This window comes from Pristiophorus japonicus, chromosome 13 (assembly GCF_044704955.1).
Source record: "Pristiophorus japonicus isolate sPriJap1 chromosome 13, sPriJap1.hap1, whole genome shotgun sequence".
NCBI classification, from domain to species: Eukaryota; Metazoa; Chordata; class Chondrichthyes; family Pristiophoridae; genus Pristiophorus; species Pristiophorus japonicus.
Window position 1 is genome coordinate 186,071,605 of NC_091989.1, and position 22,431 is coordinate 186,094,035.

Consider the following 22,431-nt stretch of genomic DNA (forward strand, 5'->3'; position numbering starts at 1 on the left):
ATGATACAATACATTATACATGACTATGGAAGGAGAGTAAATGGGTCCTTGATAGGGCAGGAGAACATTAGAAATAGGAGCAGGAGTAGGCCATTCGGTCCTTCGAGCCTGCTCCACAATTCAATAAGATCATGGCTGATCTTCTACGATCTCTGCTTTGAATATACTCAACAACTGAGCCTCCACAGCCATCTGGGGTAGAGATTTCTAAAGATTCACCACCCTCTGAGTGAAGAAGTTTCTCCTCATCTCAGTCCTAAATGGACAACCCCTTATTCTGAGACTGTGATCCCTGGTTCTAGACACCCCAACCAAAGGAAACATATTGAGAAAGGGCTGTGGAAGGAGATTAAATGGGTGGGGAGAGCCCATGATGGGGTAGCGGTCCATGATAGAATAGGGTATATATGGTGCGCAGAATAAACATGTGTGATAAACCGAATTAGATTTTCCCATTTCATGCTTTCTTTTAGAAAGAAGAACTTGCATCCATAAATTGCCTTTCATATCCTCAGGCTATCTGAAAATGCTTCAAAACCAATAAATTACTTTTGAAGTGCTGTGCCAGTTTGTGCACAGCAAGATCCAAATACAGCAAATGCGATAAATGACCATTTAATCGATTTCTAACGGCTGTATTTTTGAGTCTCTGTGTTTGTCTTCTTGCTTATTTCACATTTTCATTATTTAAAAAGAAAAGAAAAACTTGGATTTATATAGCGCCTTTCATGACCACCGAACGTCTCAAAGCTCTCTCACTATTATTCAACTGTCCTCAATACACTAATCATTTACATAGGATTAATAGGATATACGGCACAGAAACAGGCCATTCGGCCCAACCAGGCCATGCCGGCGTTTATGCTCCACTCAAGCCTCCTCCAGTCTTTCCTCTTCTAAATCTATCAGCATAACCCTCTATTCCTTTCTCCCTCATATGCTTGTCCAGCCTCCCCTTAAATGCATCGATACTATTCGCCTCAACCACGCCCTGTGGCAGCGAGTTCCACATTCTCACCACTCTCTGGGTAAAGAATTTTCTTCTGAATTCCCTATTGGATTTCTTGGTGACTATCTTATATTGATGGCCTCTAGTTGTGCTCTTCCCCACAAGTGGAAACACTCTGTATCTACTCTAGCAAAACCTTTCATAAATTTAAAGACTTCTATTAGGTCTCCCCTCAGCCTTCTTTTTTTAAAAGAGAAAAAGAGACCCAACCTAGAGCATGTTTTCTTGAGACATGTCAACCATCACTTTGGTCGCTAGTCTGGCGGGTGAGGATTCACAGATCTGAGGGAAAATGTTGGCGGGATGCAGCATGTGAGAGGCCCCCTCACCACCACTGTTCCGTTTTCAGCTCAATGAACTCAGTGTCAGTCAGGGTGCACAGTTACATCTCCCATCGAAGATCCTCTGTCTCAAAATAGGAGGGGGGGATCGCAGTATTGATTAAAGAAACAATTATAGCTGTGAGAAGGGATGATATGTTAGACGGGTCATCAAACAAGGCCATATGGGTTGAATTGAAGAACACAAAAGGGGCGCACATCATTGGGAGTGTACTGCAAGCGCTCTACTCGGAACTCCTACATGGCAGGCGATCCCCAGGTGGGCAGAGGAAATGTTTCAAGGACACCCTCAAAGCCTCCTTGATAAAATGCAACATCCCCACCGACACATGGGAGTCCCTGGCCAAAGACCACCCTAGGTGGAGGAAGTGCATCCGGGAGGGCACTGAGCACCTCGAGTCACGTCGCCGAGAGCATGCAGAAATCAAGAGCAGGCAGCGGAAGGAGCGTGCGGCAAACCTGTCCCACCCTCCCTTTCCTTCAATGACTATCTGCCCCACCTGTGACAGAGACTGTAATTCCCGTATTGGACTGTTCAGTCACCTGAGAACTCACTTTTAGAGTGGAAGCAAGTCTTCCTCGATTTCGAGACACTGCCTATGATGATGAGAGTGTACTATAGACCCCCAAGCAGTCAGAGGGAGATAGAAGTACAAATATGTTGGCAAATTGCTGTAAGATGCAAAAACTATAGAGCTGTAATAGTGAGGGCTTTCAACTATCCTCATATTAACTGAGAAAAAGGTCATGCGAATGATAGACAGGGTGTGGAATTCTTAAAATGCATTCAGGAGAACTTGTTTAGTCAGTATGTAACAAGCCCAATGAGGGAGGTTCTGGATTTGGTTTTGGAATGAAGAGGGGCAGGTGGAAGGGGTATCAGTGGGGGAGCATTTTGGTGCCAGTGATCATAATTCAGTCCGATTTAGGGTAGTTATGGAAAAGGACAACGATCAACCAGGAATAAAAGTTCTCATTTGGGGTAAAGCTAATTTTGCAAAGCTGACATGGGATTTGGCCAAAGTGGACTGGAAACAGCTACTTGATGGTAAATCAGTGTCAGAGCCGTGGGAGGCATTCAAGGAGGAGATATAAGGATACAGAGCAAGTATGTTCCCTTAAAAAAAAGGGCAGGGCTAACAAATCTAGAGCCCCCTGGATGTCAAGGGACATACAGGGTAAGATGAGGAATAAAAGGGAAGCTTATGACAGATACCGAGAACTCAACACTGCAGAAACTCTAGAGGTGTATAAGAAGTGCAGGAGTAAAATTAAAATAGATATCAGGAAAGCAAAGAGAGAGCATGAAACAATGTTGGCAAGTAAAATCAGGGAAAACCCAAAGCTGTTTTGTAAATACATTAAGAGCAAAACGATAACTAGAGAAAGAGTAGAGCCTATTTTAGACCATTCAGGAAATCTGTGTGTGGAGGCGTAAAACGTTGATATGATTCTTAATGAATACTTTGCATCCGTTTTCACAAAATACTTTGCAATGAGGGAGGAGAAGTGTGAAATATTAGACAAGATAAATATAGTGAGAGGGGAAGTATTAAGGGGCTTAGCAGCTTTGAAAGTGAATAAATTCCCAGGCCCGAATGAAATATATCCCAGGCTGTTAAGAGAAGCAAAAGAGGAAATAGCATAGGCTCTGACCATCATTTTCCAATCCTCTCTGGCTACAGGTGTGATGCCAGAGGACTGGAGGACTGCTAATGTTGTACCATTGTTTAAAAAGGGAGAAAGGGAGAGACTGAGTAATTACAGGCCAGTCAGCCTAACTCGGTGGTAGGAAAATTATTGGAAAAAATCCTGATGGACAGGATAAATCTTCATTTGGAAAGACATGGATTAATCAAGGACAGTCAGCAGGTCAAGGGAAGGTTGTGTCTGACTAACTTCATTGAATTTTTTGAGGAGTTAACGAGGAGGGTCCATGAGGGCAGTGTATATGCTGGATTTTAGCAAAGCTTTTGATAAGGTCCCAATGGCAGACTGGTCACAAAGGTAATAGCCCATGGGATCCAGGGCAAAGTGGCAAGTTGGATTCAAAATTGGCTCAGAGGCAGGAAGCAAAGGGTCATGGTTGATGGGTGCTTGTGGAAGACTGTATCCAGTGAGGTTCCGTAAGGCTCAGTGCTGGGTCCCTTGCATTTTGTGGTATATATCAATGACTTGGACTTAAATGCTGGGGGTATGATTAAGAAGTTTGCAGATGACACTAAAATAGGCTGTGTGGTTGATAATGAAGAAAAAAGCTGCGGACTGCAGGAAGATATCAATATACTGGTCAGGCAGGCAGAACAGTGGCAAATGGAATTCAATCCAGACAAGTGTGAGGTAATGCATTTGGGGAGATATATCAAGGCAAGGGAATATACATTAAATGGTACGACACTGAAAAGTGTCGAGGAACAAAGGGACCTTGGAGTGCAGGTCCCTGAAGGTAGCAGGCCAGGTAGATAAGGTGGTTAAGAAGACATATGGAATTCTTCCCTTTATTAGTCGAGGTGTGGTCGAGTTATGCTTGTAGTCGAGTTATGCTTGAACTGTATAAACATAGAAACATAGAAACATAGAAAATAGGTGCAGGAGTAGGTCATTCGGCCCTTCTAGCCTGCACCGCCATTCAATGAGTTCATGGCTGAACATGCAACTTCAGTATCCCATTCCTGCTTTCTCACCATACCCCTTGATCCCCCTTCATCTTCATCGAACTCCTTTTTGAATATATTTAGTGAATTGGCCTCAACAACTTTCTGTGGTAGAGAATTCCACAGGTTCACCACATTCTGGGTGAAGAAATTCCTCCTCATCTCGGTCCTAAATGGCTTCCCCCTTATCCTTAGACTGTGACCCCTGGTTCTGGACTTCCCCAACATTGGGAACATTCTTCCTGCATCTAACCTGTCGAACCCCGTCAGAATTTTAAACGTTTCTATGAGGTCCCCTCTCATTCTTCTGAACTCCAGTGAATACAAGCCCAGTTGATCCAGTCTTTCTTGATAGGTCAGTCCCACCATCCCGGGAATCAGTCTGGTGAATCTTCGCTGCACTCCCTCAATAGCAAGAATGTCCTTCCTCAGGTTAGGAGACCAAAACTGTACACAATACTCCAGGTGTGGCCTCACCAAGGCCCTGTACAACTTTTAGCAACACCTCCCTGCCCCTGTACTCAAATCCCCTCGCTATGAAGGCCAACATGCCATTTGCTTTCTTAACCGCCTGCTGTACCTGCATGCCAACCTTCAATGACTGATGTACCATGACACACAGGTCTCTTTGCACCTCCCCTTTTCCTAATCTGTCACCATTCAGATAATAGTCTGTCTCTCTGTTTTTACCACCAAAGTAGATAACCTCACATTTATCCACATTATACTTCATCTGCCATGCATTTGCCCACTCACCTAACCTATCCAAGTCGCTCTGCAGCCTCATAGCATCCTCCTCGCAGCTCACACTGCCACCCAACTTAGTGTCATCCGCAAATTTGGAGATACTACATTTAATCCCCTCGTCTAAATCATTAATGTACAGCGTAAACAGCTGGGGCCCCAGCACAGAACCTTGCGGTACCCCACTAGTCACCGCCTGCCATTCTGAAAAGTCCCCATTTACTCCTACTCTTTGTTTCCTGTCTGACAACCAGTTCTCAATCCATGTCAGCACACTACCCCCAATCCCATGTGCTTTAACTTTGCACATTAATCTCTTGTGTGGGACCTTGTCGAAAGCCTTCTGAAAGTCCAAATATACCACATCAACTGGTTCTCCCTTGTCCACTCTACTGGAAACATCCTCAAAAAATTCCAGAAGATTTGGCAAGCATGATTTCCCTTTCACAAATCCATGCTGACTTGGACCTATCATGTCACCTCTTTCCAAATGCACTGCTATGACATCCTTAATAATTGATTCCATCATTTTACCCACTACCGATGTCAGACTGACCGGTCTATAATTCCCTGTTATCTCTCTCCCTCCTTTTTTAAAAAGTGGGGTTACATTGGCTACCCTCCACTCCATAGGAACTGATCCCGAGTCAATGGAATGTTGGAAAATGACTGTCAATGCATCCACTATTTTCAAGGCCACCTCCTTAAGTACTCTGGGATGCAGTCCATCAGGCCCTGGGGATTTATCGGCCTTCAATCCCATCAATTTCCCCAACACAATTTCCCGACTAATAAGGATTTCCCTCAGTTCCTCCTCCTTACTAGACCCTCCGACCCCTTTTATATCTGGAAGGTTGTTTGTGTCCTCCTTAGTGAATACCGAACCAAAGTACTTGTTCAATTGGTCCGCCATTTCTTTGTTCCCCGTTATGACTTCCCCTGATTCTGACTGCAGGGGACCTATGTTTGTCTTTGCTAACCTTTTTCTCTTTACATATCTATAGAAACTTTTGCAATCCGTCTTAATGTTCCCTGCAAGCTTCTTCTCGTACTCCATTTTCCCTGCCCTAATCAAACCCTTTGTCCTCCTCTGCTGAGTTCTAAATTTCTCCCAGTCCCCGGGTTCGCTGCTATTTCTGGCCAATTTGTATGCCACTTTCTTGGCTTTAATACTATCCATGATTTCCCTTGATAGCCATGGTTGAGCCACCTTCCCTTTTTTATTTTTACGCCAGACAGGAATGTACAATTGTTGTAGTTAATCCATGCGGTCTGTAAATGTCTGCCGTTGCCCATCCACAGTCAACCCCTTCAGTATCATTCGCCAATCTATCCTAGCCAATTCACGCTTCATACCTTCAAAGTTACCCTTCTTTAAGTTCTGAACCATGGTCTCTGAATTAACTGTTTCATTCTCCATCCTAATGCAGAATTCCACCATATTATGGTCACTCTTCCACAAGGGGCCTCGCACAACGAGATTGCTAATTAATCCTCTCTCATTACACAATACCCAGTCTAAGATGGCCTCCCCCCTAGTTGGTTCCTCGGCATATTGGTCTAAAAAACCATCCCTTAAGCACTCCAGGAAATCCTCCTCCACCATATTGCTTCCAGTTTGGTTAGCCCAATCTATGTGCATATTAAAGTCACCCATTATAACTGCTGCACTTTTATTGCACGCACCCCTAATTTCATGTTTGATGCCCTCTACAACATCACTACTACTGTTTGGAGGTCTGTACACAACTCCCACTAACGTTTTTTGCCCTTTGGTGTTCTGCAGCTCTACCCATATAGATTCCACATCATCCAAGCTAATATCCTTCCGAACTATTGCCTTAATTTCCTCCTTAACCAACAATGCTACCCCACCTCCTTTTCCTTTTATTCTATCTTTCCTGAATGTTGAATACCCCTGGATGTTGAGTTCCCAGCCCTGATCATCCTGGAGCCACGTCTCCGTAATCCCAATCACATCATATTTGTTAACATCTATTTGCACAGTTAATTCATCCACCTTATTGCGGACACTCCTTGCATTAAGACACAAAGCCTTCAGGCTTGTTTTTTTAACACCCTTTGTCCTTTTAGAATTTTGCTGTACAATGGCCCTTTTTGTTCTTTGCCTTGGGTTTCTCTGCCCTCCACTTTTCCTCATCTCCTTTCTGTCTTTTGCTTTTGCCTCCTTTTTGTTTCCCTCTGTCTCCCTGCATTGGTTCCCATCCCCCTGCCATATTAGTTTAACTCCTCCCCAACAGCACTAGCAAACACTCCCCCTCAGACATTGATTCCGGTCCTGCCCAGGTGCAGACCGTCCGGTTTGTACTGGTCCCACCTCCCCCAGAACCGGTTCCAATGCCCCAGGAATTTGAATCCCTCCCTGCTGCACCACTGCTCAAGCCACGTATTCATCTGCGCTATCCTGCGATTCCTACTCTGACTATCGCGTGGCACTGTTAGCAATCCTGAGATTACTACTTTTGAGGTCCTACTTTTTAATTTAGCTCCCAGCTCCTTAAATTCGTTTCGTAGGATCTCATCCCTTTTTTTTACCTATGTTGTTGGTACCAATATGCACCACGACAACTGGCTGATCTCCCTCCCTTTTTAGAATGTCCTGCACCCGCTCCGAGACATCCTTGACCCTTGCACCAGGGAGGCAACATACCATCCTGGAGTCTCGGTTGCGGCCACAGAAACGCCTATCTATTCCCCTTACAATTGAATCCCCTATCACTATCGCTCTCCCACTCTTTTTCCTGCCCTCCTGTGCAACAGAGCCAGCCACGGTGCCATGAACTTGGCTGCTGCTGCCCTCCCCTGATGAGTCATCCCCCTCAACAGTACCCAAAGCAGTGTATCTGTTTTGCAGGGAGATGACCACAGTGGACTCCTGCACTACCTTCCTTGCACTGCTCTTCCTGTTGGTCTTCCATTCCCTATCTGGCTGTGGACCCTTTCCCTGCGGTACGACCAACTCGCTACACGTGTTACTCACGTCATTCTCAGCATCGTGGATGCTCCAGAGTGAATCCACCCTCAGCTCCAACTCCGCAACGCAGACCGTCAGGAGCTGGAGGTGGACACACTTCCTGCACACATAGTCGACAGGACACTGGAGTCATCCCTGAGTTCCCACATGGTACAGGAGGAGCATAACACCCGACCGAGCTCTCCTGCCATGACTTAACCCTTAGATACAGTTAAATTGGCAACAACAATGTTAAAGTTTACTCACTGTTATAGAAGAGAAAAAAGAAAAACTACTCACCGATCACCAGCCAATCACTTACCCCCTTGGCTGTGACATCACCTTTTGATTTCTTTCCACTTCTTTTTTGCCTTCTCTCCCCGCTGCAGCTGCACAGGTCACGCCTCTCGGACTGCCGCCGTCTCTCGCTGCCGCTGAGCCTTTATAGGCCTCACCAACGGCAGGAACTCCCGCCTCTCGGACTGCCGCTGCCTCTCGCTGCCGCTGAGCCTTTATAGGCCTCACCAACGCCAGGAACTCCCGCCTCTCGGACTGCCGCCGCCTCTCGCTGCCGCTGAGCCTTTATAGGCCTCACCAACGCCAGGAACTCCCGCCTCTCGGACTGCCGCCGCCTCTCGCTGCCGCTGGGCATTTATTGGTTAGGCTGCAGCTGGAGTACTGTGTGCAGTTCTGGTCACCACGTTACAGGAAAGATGTGATTGCAGAGGAGATTTACAAGAATGTTGCTTGGACTGGAGAATTGTGGCTATGAGGAAAGATTAGAGATGCTGGGTCTGTTTTCTTTGGATCAGAGGAGGCTGAGGGGAGACCTGATTGAGGTGTATAAAATTATGAGATGCCTGGATAGAGTGGATAGGAAGAACCTGTTCTCTTGGCAGAGGGGTCAACAACCAGGGGGCATACATTTAAAGTAATTGGGGGGAGGTTTAAAGGAGACATGAGGGGAAATGTCTTCACCCAGAGGGTGGTGGGGGTCTGGAACTCACTGCCTGAAAGGGTAGTAGAGGCAGAAACCCTCACCACATTTGAAAAATACTTGGATGCGCAATTAAAGTGCCGTAACCTACAGGGCTACGGACCAAGAGCTGGAAAGTGAGATTAGGCTGGATAGCTCTTGGTCGGCCAACGCGGACACGATGGGCCAAAATGGCCTCCTTCTGTGCTGTAAATGTCTATGATTCTAACAGTCAGCTGGTGTGTCAAGTGAACACCAACAGCAAGGTTGCAGACTGGAGGAGAAGTCAGAACTGGCCCCTTCGGGGGTTACTGTCCGCTCAGAGGATGAAGGAAAGGCAGAACTGGAATACCGAGACAAAGCCTGGGAAACCAACTATGGGGAAAGAGCAGTAAAGAGCGGGGAGACAGGCAGACATTGAGAGATGGGGGAAGACGGAATGAGAGACTCTCCTCATATGGAAGGAAGACTCTCTTGGTGCCCCACTGAAATGTGAAAGGAAGGCATGCATTTCTATAGCGCCTTACACAACCTCAGGACATTCCAAAGCACTTTACAGCCAATTAAGTATTTTTGAAGTGTTGTAATGCAGGAAACACAGCGGCCAAATTGCACAAAGCAAGCTCCCACAAACAGCAATGTGATAATGACCAGATAGCTCTTTCAAAGAGCCGGCACGGGCACGAAGGGCAGAACGGCCTCCTTCTGTGCTGAGAGATTCTACGATAAAGATTTGCATTCCTATTCATGAACACCGGACGTGCCAAAGTGCTTTTTGAAGAGTAGTCAATGTTGTAATGTAAGAAACGTGGCAACCAATTTGCGCACAGCAAACTCCCACACACACATCAATGAGTGATGTTAATTGAGGGATAAATATTAACCAAATTACCGGGGATAACTCCACTGCTCTTCTTCAAAATAGCACCATAGGATCTTTTACATCCACCTGAGAGAGCAGACGGGGCCTCGGTTTAACATCTCATCTGAAAGACGGCACCTCCGACAGTGCAGCGCTCTCTCAGCACTGCACTGGGGATGTCAGCCTAGATTTTTGTGCTCAAGTCTCTGGAGGGGGATTTGAACCCACAACCTTCTGACTGAGAGTCAAGCGTGCTGCCCACTGAGCCACGGTTGACACCAGTGGACAGAAGCGAGGGAGAGAGAGAGAGAGAGAGAGAGAGAGAAACAGCCACAACTCTGGTTCCACGTATTCCTGGAAGTTTCATCGGGTGACCTCCCGCCCTCCAAGCGCCTCGCCAGGTCAAACCGCCCCTTCCTTCCTCTCTCCCCTGCCTGCAATGTCTTTACATCTAATAAATAAAAGTGTTCAAAGAGAATGGAAAAAAAAACCACGCTATTCGCCAGCAATGTTATTCCCGGAGGTTTTACTCACAGCAGCACCCAGCGGATTAATGTTTATTTCCTGGAGACTCCGGGGCATTGCTGGACAGTCGGGAACCCAAGGATGCCCCTACACAGGAAGCCCAAAGCTCACCCCAAAATGGGCCTCGGGCCTCATTCAATTAATACCAACCAGCTGCTGTCAAGGATTCACCTCAGGCCGTGTCACAAGAACGTAAAAATCAGGAACAGGAGTTGGCCATACGGCTCCGCCATTCAATTTCATGGCTGATCATCGACCTCAACTCCACTGTCCTGCCCGATCTCCGTATCACTTGATTCCCCTCGAGTCCAAAAATCTATCGATCTCAGTCTTGAATATATTCAATGACTCAGCATCCACAGCCCTCTGGGGCAGAGAATACCAAAAATTCATCGCCCTCTGAGTGAAGAAATTCTTCCGGATCGCAGTTTTAAATGGCCGAACTCTTATCCTGACACTGTAACCCCTGGTTCTAGACTCTCCAGCCAGGTGGAAATAAACTCTCAGCATCTACCCTGTCCATCCCCCTCAGAATCTTAAATGATTCAATGCGATCACCTCTCATTCTTCTAAACTCAAGAGCGTATAGGCCCAATCTACTCAATCTCTCCTCAGGTCAACCCTTTCATCCCAAGAATCAAAAGGGAACCTTCCTTGCACCACCTTTAAGGCAAGTGCATCCTTCATCAGATAAGGAGAGCAAAGATAAGGGATATGGATTGAAACCCAGCTGCTGGAAGAACCATCTTCTGGGAGCTACATGAAATTGTCCTGCCTGGCCTCCCACATTCTACCCTACGTAAACTAGAGGTGATCCAAAACTCAGTTGCCTGTGTCCTAATTCGCACCAAGTCCCACTCACCCATCACCCCTGAGCTCGCTGACCTACATTGGCTTCCGGTTAAGCAACGCCTCGATTTCAAAATTCTCATCCTTGTTTTCAAATCCCTCCATGGCCTCGCCCCCTCCCTATCTCTGTAATCTTCTCCAACCCCGCAACACCCCGAGATGTCTGCGCTCCTCTAATTCTGCCCTCTGGAGCATCCCTGATTATAATCGCTCAACCATTGGTGGCCGTGCCTTCGGTTGCCTGGGCCCCAAGCTCTGGAACTCCCTGCCTAAACCTCTCCGCCTCTCTACCTCTCTTTCCTCCTTTAAGAGGCTCCTTAAAACCTACTTATTTGACCGAGCTTTTGGTCATCTGCCCTAATTTCTATTTATGCGGCTCAGTGTCAAATTTGTATCTCAATACTTCTGTGAAGTGCCCTGAGACGTGTCACTATGTTAAAGGGGCTATATAAATACAAGTTGTTGTTGTTGTCTTGTCTTAGTCAAGCCCTGACCAATTTATTCTCTGTGCACTCGGGCTCTCTCACCATTGTTTACCTGTCATCAATCCACTAATCTCTAAGAGAAAAAGTTTTTTTTTAAAACAGTGTAACTATTTGTACTGCACTTTTTTTGACTGACATGCGTCTGTCAAGCCCCGCTCCCTGTCAAGCTCCGCCTCCCTGTTCCGCTCTGAATCATTCCCTCCATGTGGTGCCGAGATCGCTGACGTGAGGCCTCCACTCTCACCCGCACCGATTCTCTCCCGGCAGCCGTGTGGGAGAGAGTGACAGCAGCGAGCAGAGAAGTGGCGGAGGACCGAGATGGAGGGAGAGGGAGAGAGAGACTGGAGGAGGGAGATAGGCTGGGGGGACAGTGAGAGACTGGGGTGAGAGAGGGATTGGGAGAGAGAGAGATTGGGAGGGAGAGAGGCTAGGGGAGAGAGAGAGAGAGAGAGAGAGAGAGAGAGAGAGAGACAGGCTGGGGGGAGAGTGAGAGAGACTGGGAGAGAGAGAGCCGGGGAGGTGCGGGGAGAGAGACACAGATGGCGGGGGGGAGGGGAATCAGAAGGGGGAGAGGGAACTCAGGGGAGATGGATCACAGTCTTCCAAATCCCTACAAGAGACATCGATGGAGTGGATGATATCCAGAAGTCACGACATTGTCACTATTCACTTCAACCGGTTAACAATCCATACGCAATGGTGGTGGGGGAGCAGGGAGTGGGGGGGGAGCGCGGGGGCGGCGGGGGGAAGGATGCACTTGCGCTTGGGTAAGGCACTTTGGCTGGGGGAGGCATGCACTTGGACTGGGGTACAGCACTTTGGCTGGGGGAGGGATGTACTTCAAATGGCCCTTGCTGTCTTCTGGGGAGCTCTGTCCTCTGTCGCTTCAGGAAGTCAAAATGGATCAAGTTACAATTTGCAAAGTCAGTGAGACCTTGGGATGGGCGGTTCCAGTTACACAGCCCTGTGACACTTCAGGGTGTGGCTTATCCTCCAAGGGGACCAATCATAGACAAAGGGTGGAGCATGGTGGCCATTTATGCAGTGCAAATAAACACGTCCATTTTTTGACATGTTTCTGCTCGGTGAGTCATTATGTCAGAGGGAACAACAGAATGTGATGAACAATGCGAAAGGACATCTAAAAGCAGCTCTCCCGGGAGGGGGAAAACGAAGCCTGGATAATGAAACCACTAATTCATCAAAACCTTAATGGATTAAATCCGTAATTTGTTTAATTGATCAAAAAGTGGACTATTAAAATGAGACTCTGAGGAAAGGAATGTTGATGTATGTCAGCATGGTGTCCAACACCAAACTCACACTGGAGGCATATAGTTCCAGCAAGATATTTTATTTTTACCTTTAACTTTAAGTTTTTCCAAGTGTGACAAAATCAAGCATTTTCCATTTTTGGCTGTCTGTTGCCAGCATCAAATCATTGCCAAGTCCAGCATGTAGCGTGAAACTACTACACTGCCCCCATCAAACACTCCCAGGGCAGGTAAAGCACGGGTTAGATAAAGAGTAAAGCTCCCTCTACACTGTCCCATCAAACACTCCCAGCGCTGGTACAGCATGGGTTAGATACAGAGTAAAGCTCCCTCTACACTGCCCCCATCAAACACTCCCAGGGCAGGTAAAGCACGGGTTAGATAAAGAGTAAAGCTCCCTCTACACTGTCCCATCAAACACTCCCAAGGCAGGTAAAGCACGGGTTAGATAAAGAGTAAAGCTCCCTCTACACTGTCCCATCAAACACTCCCAGGGCAGGTAAAGCACGGGTTAGATAAAGAGTAAAGCTCCCTCTACACTGTCCCATCAAACACTCCCAGGGCAGGTAAAGCACGGGTTAGATAAAGAGTAAAGCTCCCTCTACACTGTCCCATCAAACACTCCCAGCGCTGGTACAGCACGGGGTTAGATACAGAGTAAAGCTCCCTCTATACTGTCCCATCAAACACTCCCAGGGCAGGTACAGCATGGGGTTAGATACAGAGTGAAGCTCCCTCCGTCTATCTCAGATGGAAGCAAGGGGTTCCCCTGGTTCCAGAGGAGGAAGAGAATCTCAGCAAGATGCCAGAATCCAGTCACAAAGGCCAATAAATGCAGTGACTGCCGACGGTGGACGAGCTGGAATCTGCAGTATCCAGCAGACTGCCCGATCAGGCGGACCAGGAAGAAGAAGAGACTGTATTTATATAACACCTGTCATGACCTCAGGACGTCCCAAAGCACTTTTACAGGCAATGAAGCACTTTTTGAAGTGCAGTCACTGTTGTAAGATAGAAAACACAGTCTCCAACTTTAACCTACAGCCTGTGCCAAGCTCGATGCTCTCAGACCGGCCGGCAGCAAAGAACCTACAGAGGTGCTCAGTCCCTCCCTGGAGAAGCAGTAATCTAAGGGAGGATTCTTGCTCCCGATCACCATCCAATGTAGATAGAAAGAAAAAAAGGAAAGAAGTTGACACGGAGCAATGAATTTTTCCTCCAGTTTTATTGCTGGAAAATTAGTATTTATTTTAAGCTTGCTGTTCTGGAGAAAGAAAGAAAGGAAGGCTGGGAAGGGAAGGGGAGGGAAGGGATGGGAAGTGATGGGAAGGAGAAGGAAGGGAAGGAAGGGAGAGGAGGGAAGGGGAGGGAAGGGTAGAATAGGGAAGAGAAGGGAAGGGAAGGGTAGGGATGGAAGGGAAGGGAAGGGAAGGGAAGGGAGGGAAGGGGGAGGGAAGGGGAGGGGAAGGAAAGAAAGAAGGAAAGAAAGAAAGAAAGGAAGGAATGAAGGAAGAAAGAAAGAAAGGAGAGAACGAAAAAAAGAAAGACAGACATACAGACAATTATATAGCGCCTTTCACAACCATAAGCGGTTGTTCAAACCCAGCTGGTTGACCCAAATGTCATCCTCAATAAATGTTGCCTTTTCCAACGCCGCTCACATCCCAAGAATAAATAATAGAAACCAAAATTATAAGAACGAGGGAAAAAACAGATAGGCTTTTTATTTTAAGAGGCTGGGTTGGAAAATCAATAGTGTTTACAAAGTGAAGTGACATGCAATTACTTTCGAGTACAGCATGTAATCTGCACATTGATTTTTTATTTCTGAGCTAGTCGGAGATAGCCAAGTAGAAAGTTTTTAAGCGTAAAGGATAGGGGAATGACCACCGCTAGTCTCATCTCAGATCATTATTTTTATTCCTCTCTATATTTCTTTGTTAATGAACCAAGAATGTTTAACTGTATTCAACTGTGAGAACTAATCGAGGTAATACCGAGAAGGGAAAGTTGGTAGGTCCCATTATAACCATCCTATCCTATCCTCCAGCCCGATGTTCCTCTATCTGCCTCTCCCAAGCGCCTTCCACGTCCCAAAGCACTTTACAGCCAATAAAGTATTTTTTGGAGTGTAATGTAGGAAACGCGGCAGCCCATTTGCGCACAGCAAGCTCCCACAAACAACAATGTGATAATGACCAGGTCATCTGTTGTTAGTGATGTTGGTTGAGGGACAAATATTGGCAGAAGCCACGAGGGAGAACGCCCATTCTCTTCGACAAATAGTGGCCGTGGGACCTGAGAGAGCAAACGAGACCTCGATTTAACATTTCATCCAAAAGACGGCACTGCTGACAGTATAGCACGACTTCAGTACTGCATTGGAGTGTCCGCCTGGATTATAGATTCAAGTCTCTGGAGTGGGGTTTAAACCCACAACCTTCTGACTCAAAGGTGAGAGTGCTACCCACTGAGCCACGGCTGACACTTTAATAGTTGTCTATTATTGTGCTTAAAAAACAGAGCCATGCGGCCCCTGGTAACCAGACATTGCTCCACGGATGCTCGGGATCAATAGGATAACCGCATTACTCACTGACTTCCGTTGCGAGCACGGAGATATTTTGCCACGGTGTTAGCTCTCTGTCCAGTGGTTCTGTGGTTTTTATAATCCCATTCTGTGCATTGATGGTGAAAGATCTGTCCAGGTATGAGTGTTGTTCAATGGAATACCTGAGGGGAGTGAAGAAAGGACAGGATTAAACATAGGACAACCTGTGTGGCTCAAGGATGGATCATACGAACATAAGAACAAAAGAATTAGGAGCAGGAGTCAGCCATTTGGCCCTTCGAGCCTGCTCCGCCATTCAATAAGATCATGGCTGATCTGATCTTGGCCTTAAATCTACTTCCCTGCCCGCTCCCCATAACCCTTGACTCCCTTATCGTTCAAAAATCTGTCTATCTCTGCCTTAAATACATTCAATGACCCAGCTTCCACAGCTCTCTGCGGCAGAGAATTCCATAGATTCATGACCCTCTGAGAGAAGAAATTCTTCCTCATCTCAGTTTTAAATGGGCGACCCCTTATTCTGAAACTATGCCTCCCTAGTTCAAATTCCCCCACGAGGGGAAACATCCTCTCTGCATCTACCCTGTCAAGCCCCCTCAGAATCTTATACATTTCAATAAGATCATCTCTCATTCTTCTAAACTCCAATGAGTACAAGCTCAACCTTCCTTTCTTCATAAGACAACCCCTTCATCTCAGGCATCAACCTATGATGAGAATGTCCCCGCACCGAATCTACCCCTCAGTAATTCGCTTCACAGTTTCTCCCCTTATCTCTCTCCTCTTCCTCTCCTGAAGGTGCTGTGATGCAATGCCATAGTCAAGGGAGCTTTATTCTGCTTGTACCTCACGTTAACTGCAGATACGTCGAGATGATGATTAAATGGAAAGTATTCCAATTCCCCAGCACCGATATCCATCACCTCAATTAGCACAAAAGTTCACCCCCAAAAAATAAATCAGAGGCCCAGCTTGGAGAAACACTGACTACAAGTGCCTATTGAGATAGAGGCTACACACTCCCCACAAATCTCCATTTTCAAACTCACTCCCAGGTATCTGATATTCTATATATAAACCCCCCCGAACCCCTTGATTAGATTCCAGCCTGTAACTCACTCCCGGGTGTCCGTTATTCTATATAAACCCCCTGAACCCCTCGATTAGATTCCAGCCTGTAACTCACTCTCGAGTATCTGATATTCTATGTATTAACCCCCTGAAACCCCCCTCAATTAGATTCCAGCCTCTAACTCACTCTCGGGTATCTGATATTCTATACATAAACCCCCCGAACCCCTCGATTAGATTCTTGCCTGTAACTCACTCCCGGGTATCTGTTATTCTATATATAAACCCCAAAATACTGGCCACGGGATTGTTCATGTCCACCTGAGTGGGAAGACGGGGCCTTGGTTTAACGTCTTATCCAAAAGACAGCACCTCCGACATTGAAGCACTCCCTCAGCATTGGCACTGGGAGGGTCAGCCTAGATTTAGGTGCTCGAGTCCCTGGAGTGAGATTTGAGCCCACAACCTTCTGATACAGGGGCGAGTGTGCTGCCCACTGAGCCACGATTGACACTTTAAATTAGTCGATGAGCATAAAGCTGATGGGGAGACCAGCTGCCACTGGAGAAGTAGGAGGGGGGGGGAACCGAGCGTTGTATATCTCACTTGCTGGAGGCGAATGGAGAAGGTGAGTATGGAAATGAAGTGCGATTTGAGCCACCTGCCAATGATTGAGAATAAAATAGTAGCAATAATTTATGTTACAGATTTTCTCGCCTGTTAATCATGTAATGGAATATTGAAATGTAAAATATTTATGTGACTATTAATTTTAATCAGGTCCATTTTTATTCAGAGTTTTTGCCAAACTATTTTTAAGCTGTTGGGGCACGGGGAGTTAATGTTGTCCAGAGGGTGCGGACAAGAATTGAATAGTGGCGATGGAAGGGAGAAAGGGTATTCGAGCTTGATAACCTTTGAAGATCGTAAGATTTTAAGAAATGTTTGGGACAAGAGAAGTTCATCTGGATCAATGATCCAGGCCAGTTTCTGCTGATCTCAAACCCTGCTACACACTTCTAATCATAATTCTCAGTCCCTTTTGTCCCGAAACACATCTAGTTGTCGCTTCAACCTACTTGCTATGAGTTTCGACAACATTATTACTGTTTGATTATCAGGGAGAACTTAAGCAGAACTTTCCTTGAGGAGATTAAATTGGTGGGGTAAAGTCCATGATTGGGGAGAATGTACATGGGCAGTGGGAGGGGATTAAATGGTCCATGATAGGGTAGATCGGACAGGGGCTGTGGGCAGAGATTAAATGGATCAATGTTGGATTGAACAAAGAATGAAGACAGTCGGAGAGCAGACACAGTAAAGCAAGATGTAGGGATTTAATGAGTGCGCGATTGTGCTTCTAAATTCTGAAGATTGTAGAGGAAAGGGAGGATGGAATGAGGAGAGGAGTTCTATAATACGGAGGTTCTGGAAAGGATTTAGTTCATGTAGGACACAGATGTGTGGTTTCAGTTTTACGAGATTTTTACTTGTCTGGTTGCTGGAGTTTGAAGGGTTACCGCCTGCTACCAGCTGTCGTGTCATTATTATCATCACAGGCAGTCCCTCGGAATCGAGGAAGACTTGCTTCCACTCTAAAAGTGAGTTTTCAGGTGACTGAACAGTCCAATACGGGAATTACAGTCTCTGTCACAGGTGGGACAGACAGTCATTGAAGAAGAGGGTGGGTGGGGAGTCTGGTTTGCCGCACGCTCCTTCCGCTGCCTGCGCTGGGTTTGTGCATGTTCTCGGCGACGAGACTCGAGGTGCTCAGCGCCCTCCTGGATGCACTTCCTCCACTTAGGGCGGTCTTTGGCCAGGGACTCCCAGGTGTCGGTGGGGATGTTACACTTTATCAAGGAGGCTTTGAGGGTGTCCTTGAAACGTTTCCTCTTGAAACGTTTCCTCTTGAAATGTTTCCAACATCGATACACCTGTTGCTTTACACATCTTTCTCTTTGCAATAATTCGTGATGAATGTAGAATTACACAATCACAGTTCTGGCAGCTTTGCCTAGTCTCTAGGGGGCCGATTTTCAGCAGCCCACCGCCCGTTGCCACCGACTGCCGCCCACTGCCGCCGACATTGCTCCTGAAGATCCGCCCAGTGCCACTTTCGGGGCGGCCTGGAGCGGGCGGGAGGGGAGAGCCGCCGGGAACTGCCCGCCGACATCAGCGGACGGTCGAGTGGCGTAACTGAGCTCCCGCCGGCCGAGCTCCCAGATTCCTGCGGGCGGGAGTCGGCGGGACTCGGCGGCAGAACGGGGACGGACCGCTGGCTGGAGGCTGGTCTGTCCCCGACGGTAAATCTGAAGAATCTGAAAAAAAGGTAAGTGAACATTTTCAGACTTTTTTTCAACAGCGACTTACCTGGATGGGGTCCCCTGAAGGTCTCCCGATAGTTTTTGTATTTTTTAACGAATGATTTTTTTTTTCCAGGTCTTCGACCCTCCGTGGGCCCAACTCCATTCTCAGCGGCACTTGGGCGGCAAGCGCCTCTGCCGCCGAGAATGCGATCTCCCGCCCGCTGCCGCCCAGATTGGCGGCGTATGTCGTCCATTTGCCGCCCGCCGACCTTCGAGGGACCTCGACCATGAATATCCCGCCCAGAGTGCCGTCCGGTAACTCGGTGCCATCGGCAGCATTTTGGGCGGCACTTGGGCGGGCGGAGACCTTGATCAAAATCGGCTCCGATATCTCCAGACGTATATCCCTCCCACACACACACACACACACACACACACACACACAGACCCACACACACACACACACACACACAGACCCACACACACACACACACACACAGACAGACCCACACACACACAGACCCACACACACACAGACCCACACACACACACACACACAGACCCACACACACACACACACACACACACAGACCCACACACACACACACACAGACCCACACACACACAGACACACACAGACCCACACACACACACACACACAGACCCACACAGACACACACACACACACACACAGACCCACACACACACACACACACACACACACACAGACACCGCCCCACATGCACACACCCAAACACACACTCACTCATACACACACTCACACACCCATATATGCACCCATACAGACACACTCGCACACATATAGAATGTCCCACGCACACACACACACACACACACACACACAGTCCCCCATACACATCATCATCATCATAATTTTAGTAATTATCGCCCTTTTTTTTTAAGAACTGCCCAATGGGCCCAAGCTTCCATTTTTTCGCCAAGAATCGGGGTATAAGCCCCATTTTTTTCGCTGGGCCGAATTTTTTCTTTTTTGGAGTAATTTTCATCAGCGATAATTTTGGGAACTTTAGCAGAATTTTGAGCAGCAATCCAGCTCAGGAGGGCGATGGCAGCGAAGAGGGCAACTGATTTTGACGTCACCCAAGGTCCAGGTCGCTGATTGGAGCGTGGGCAGGTACAGCAGGAGTGGCAGGATCAGGGCGAAAGAGCGGCGAGGTCGGGGCGAGGGAGCGGCAAGGTCGGGGCGAGGGAGCGGCGAGGTCGGGGCGAGGGAGCGGCGAGGTCGGGGCGAGGGAGCGGCGAGGTCGGGGCGAGGGAGCGGCGAGGTCGGGGCGAGGGAGCGGCGAGGTCGGGGCGAGGGAGCGGCGAGGTCGGGGCGAGGGAGCGGCGAGGTCGGGGCGAGGGAGCGGCGAGTGGAGAGCAACACATACCTATATACATCTCAATACACATACAAGCATCGAACTACTTGGGCTCTAGCGGAATAATTAATTGGAGGAAGGCAAATTTGAGAGGGATGAGAATGGGTAAATTGGAATGAAAGATGGCATTCAAAATTGTCATTCCAGTCCTCTGGCACCACCCCCGTTTCTAAGGAGGATTGGAACATTAAAGTAGATAAGTCACCCAGACTGGATGAGATACATCCGAGGAAGCCAAAGGAATTGTGGGCGGAAATTGCCTAACATCTGTGGTTGGGAAAATGTTGGAGTCCATTATTAAAGAAGTAGCAGGACATTTGGAAAAGCAAAATTCGGTCAGGCAGAGTCAGCATGGATTTATGAAGGGGAAGTCATGTTTGACAAATTTGCTGGAACTCTTTGAGGATGTAATGAACAGGGTGGATAAAGGGGAACCAGTGGATGTTGTGTATTTGGACTTCCAGAAGGCATTTGACAAGGTGCCACATAAAAGGTTACTGCACAAAATAAAAGTTCACGGGGTTGGGGGTAATATATTAGCATGGATAGAGGATTGGCTAACTAACAGAGAACAGAGAGTCAGGATAAATGGTTCATTCTCGGGTTGACAACCAGTAACTAGTGGAGTGCCGCAGGGATCAGTGCTGGAACCCCAACTATTTACAATCCATATTAACGACTTGGAAGAAAGGGCTGAGTGTAATGTAGCCAAGTTTGCTGACGATACAAAGTTGGGAGGAAAAGCAATGTGTGAGGAGGACACAAAAAATCTGCAAAAAGACATAGACAGGCTGAGTGAGTGGGCAAAAATTTGGCAGATGGAATATGATGTTGGAAAGTGTGAGGTCATGCACTTTGGCAGAAAAAAAAAGAGCAAGTTATTATTTAAATGGAGAAAGATTGCAAAGTGCTGCAGTACAGCGGGACCTGGGGGTACTTGTGCATGAAACACAAAAGGATAGAATGCAGGTACAGCAAGTGATCAGGAAGGCCAATGGAATCTTGGCCTTTATTGCAAAGGGGATGGAGTATAAAAGCAGGGAAGTCTTGCTACAGTTATACAGGGTATTGGTGAGGCCACACCTGGAATACTGCGTGCAATTTTGGTTTCCATATTTACGAAAGGATATACTTGCTTTGGAGGCAGTTCAGAGAAGGTTCACTCGGTTGATTCCGGAGATGAGAGGGTTGACTTATGAGGAAAGGTTGAGTAGGTTGGGCCTCTACTCATTGGAATGCAGAAGAATGAGAGGTGATCTTATCGAAACGTATAGGATTATGAGGGGGCTTGACAAGGTGGATGTAGAGAGGATGTTTTCACTGATGGGGGAGGCTAGAACTAGAGGGCATGATCTTAGAATAAGGGGCCGCTCATTTAAAACTGAGATTAGAAGAAATTTCTTCTCTCAAAGGGTTGTAAATTTGTGGAATTCACTGCCTCAGAGAGCTGTGGATGCTGGGACATTGAATAAATTTAAGACAGAAATAGACAGTTTCTTAAACGATAAGGGGATAAGGGGTTATGGGGAGCGGGCAGGGAAGTGGAGCTGAGTCCATGATCAGATCAGCCATGATCGTATTGAATGGCAGAGCAGGCTCGAGGGGCCGTATGGCCGACTCCTGCTCCTATTTCTTATGTTCTTCTGTTACCAATGTTCCCCCTAAGGAACCCATAACTCTAATCTCTTCCAACCCCACAACCCCCCGGGATGTCTGCGCTCCTCTAATTCTGCTCTCCTGAGCATTCCTGATTATAACCATTCAACCATTCTGTTGCCTAGGCCCCAAGCTCTGGAACTTCCTCTCTAAACCTCTCCACCTCTCTACCTCTCTTTCCACCTTTAGACGCTCCTTAAAACCTACCTCTTTGACCAAGCTTTTGGTCACCTGTGCTAATTTCTACTTTTTATCTCATAATACTCCTGTTAAGTGCCTTGGGACATTTGACTGCATTAAAGGCGCTAAATAAATACACGTTGTTGTTGTAAGGGATGCGGCCGCGCAGTGTTCTGACGCTCCCGCACAGGCCGCTCACCGGCTTTTACACTGTAAATACCGCGCATGCGCAGACATTTAAAGGGACTGCGCATGGAAAGAAACAGAAACATTGCTACTTACACACGCACACACACACCACACACCAGGAGGAATATATCCCACAAAAAAGCAGGATTAAACTAGCCAGTAATGACACACCGTGGAGCAATAAAGAAACGAGGGCAACATTGAAACTGAAGATAAAGGCAGACACGAAGGACCGCGACAACAAAGGAGGGGATGATACAAGGTGAGACGAAAATATAAGGAATGAAGTCAAAAAAATCAATTAGGAAGGCAAAGAGAAACTACAGAATTAAATTGTCAAGAAATATGTAAAGAAATAGTA

The 22,431-nt window shown here is 47.2% G+C and overlaps 1 protein-coding gene across 4 annotated transcripts in view; it reads right to left on the reverse strand.

Moving 5' to 3' along the window:
- The window catches only part of LOC139278368 (cadherin-11-like), a 134,690-nt gene that overhangs the window by 40,898 nt on the left and 71,361 nt on the right, over nucleotides 1-22,431 (reverse strand). For all 4 annotated transcript variants that reach the window (XM_070897041.1, XM_070897040.1, XM_070897043.1 and 1 more), the window contains one exon: nucleotides 15,290-15,426. In XM_070897041.1, the coding sequence (XP_070753142.1) occupies nucleotides 15,290-15,426 (137 nt within the window). The remainder of the gene's footprint in view (nucleotides 1-15,289; nucleotides 15,427-22,431) is intronic.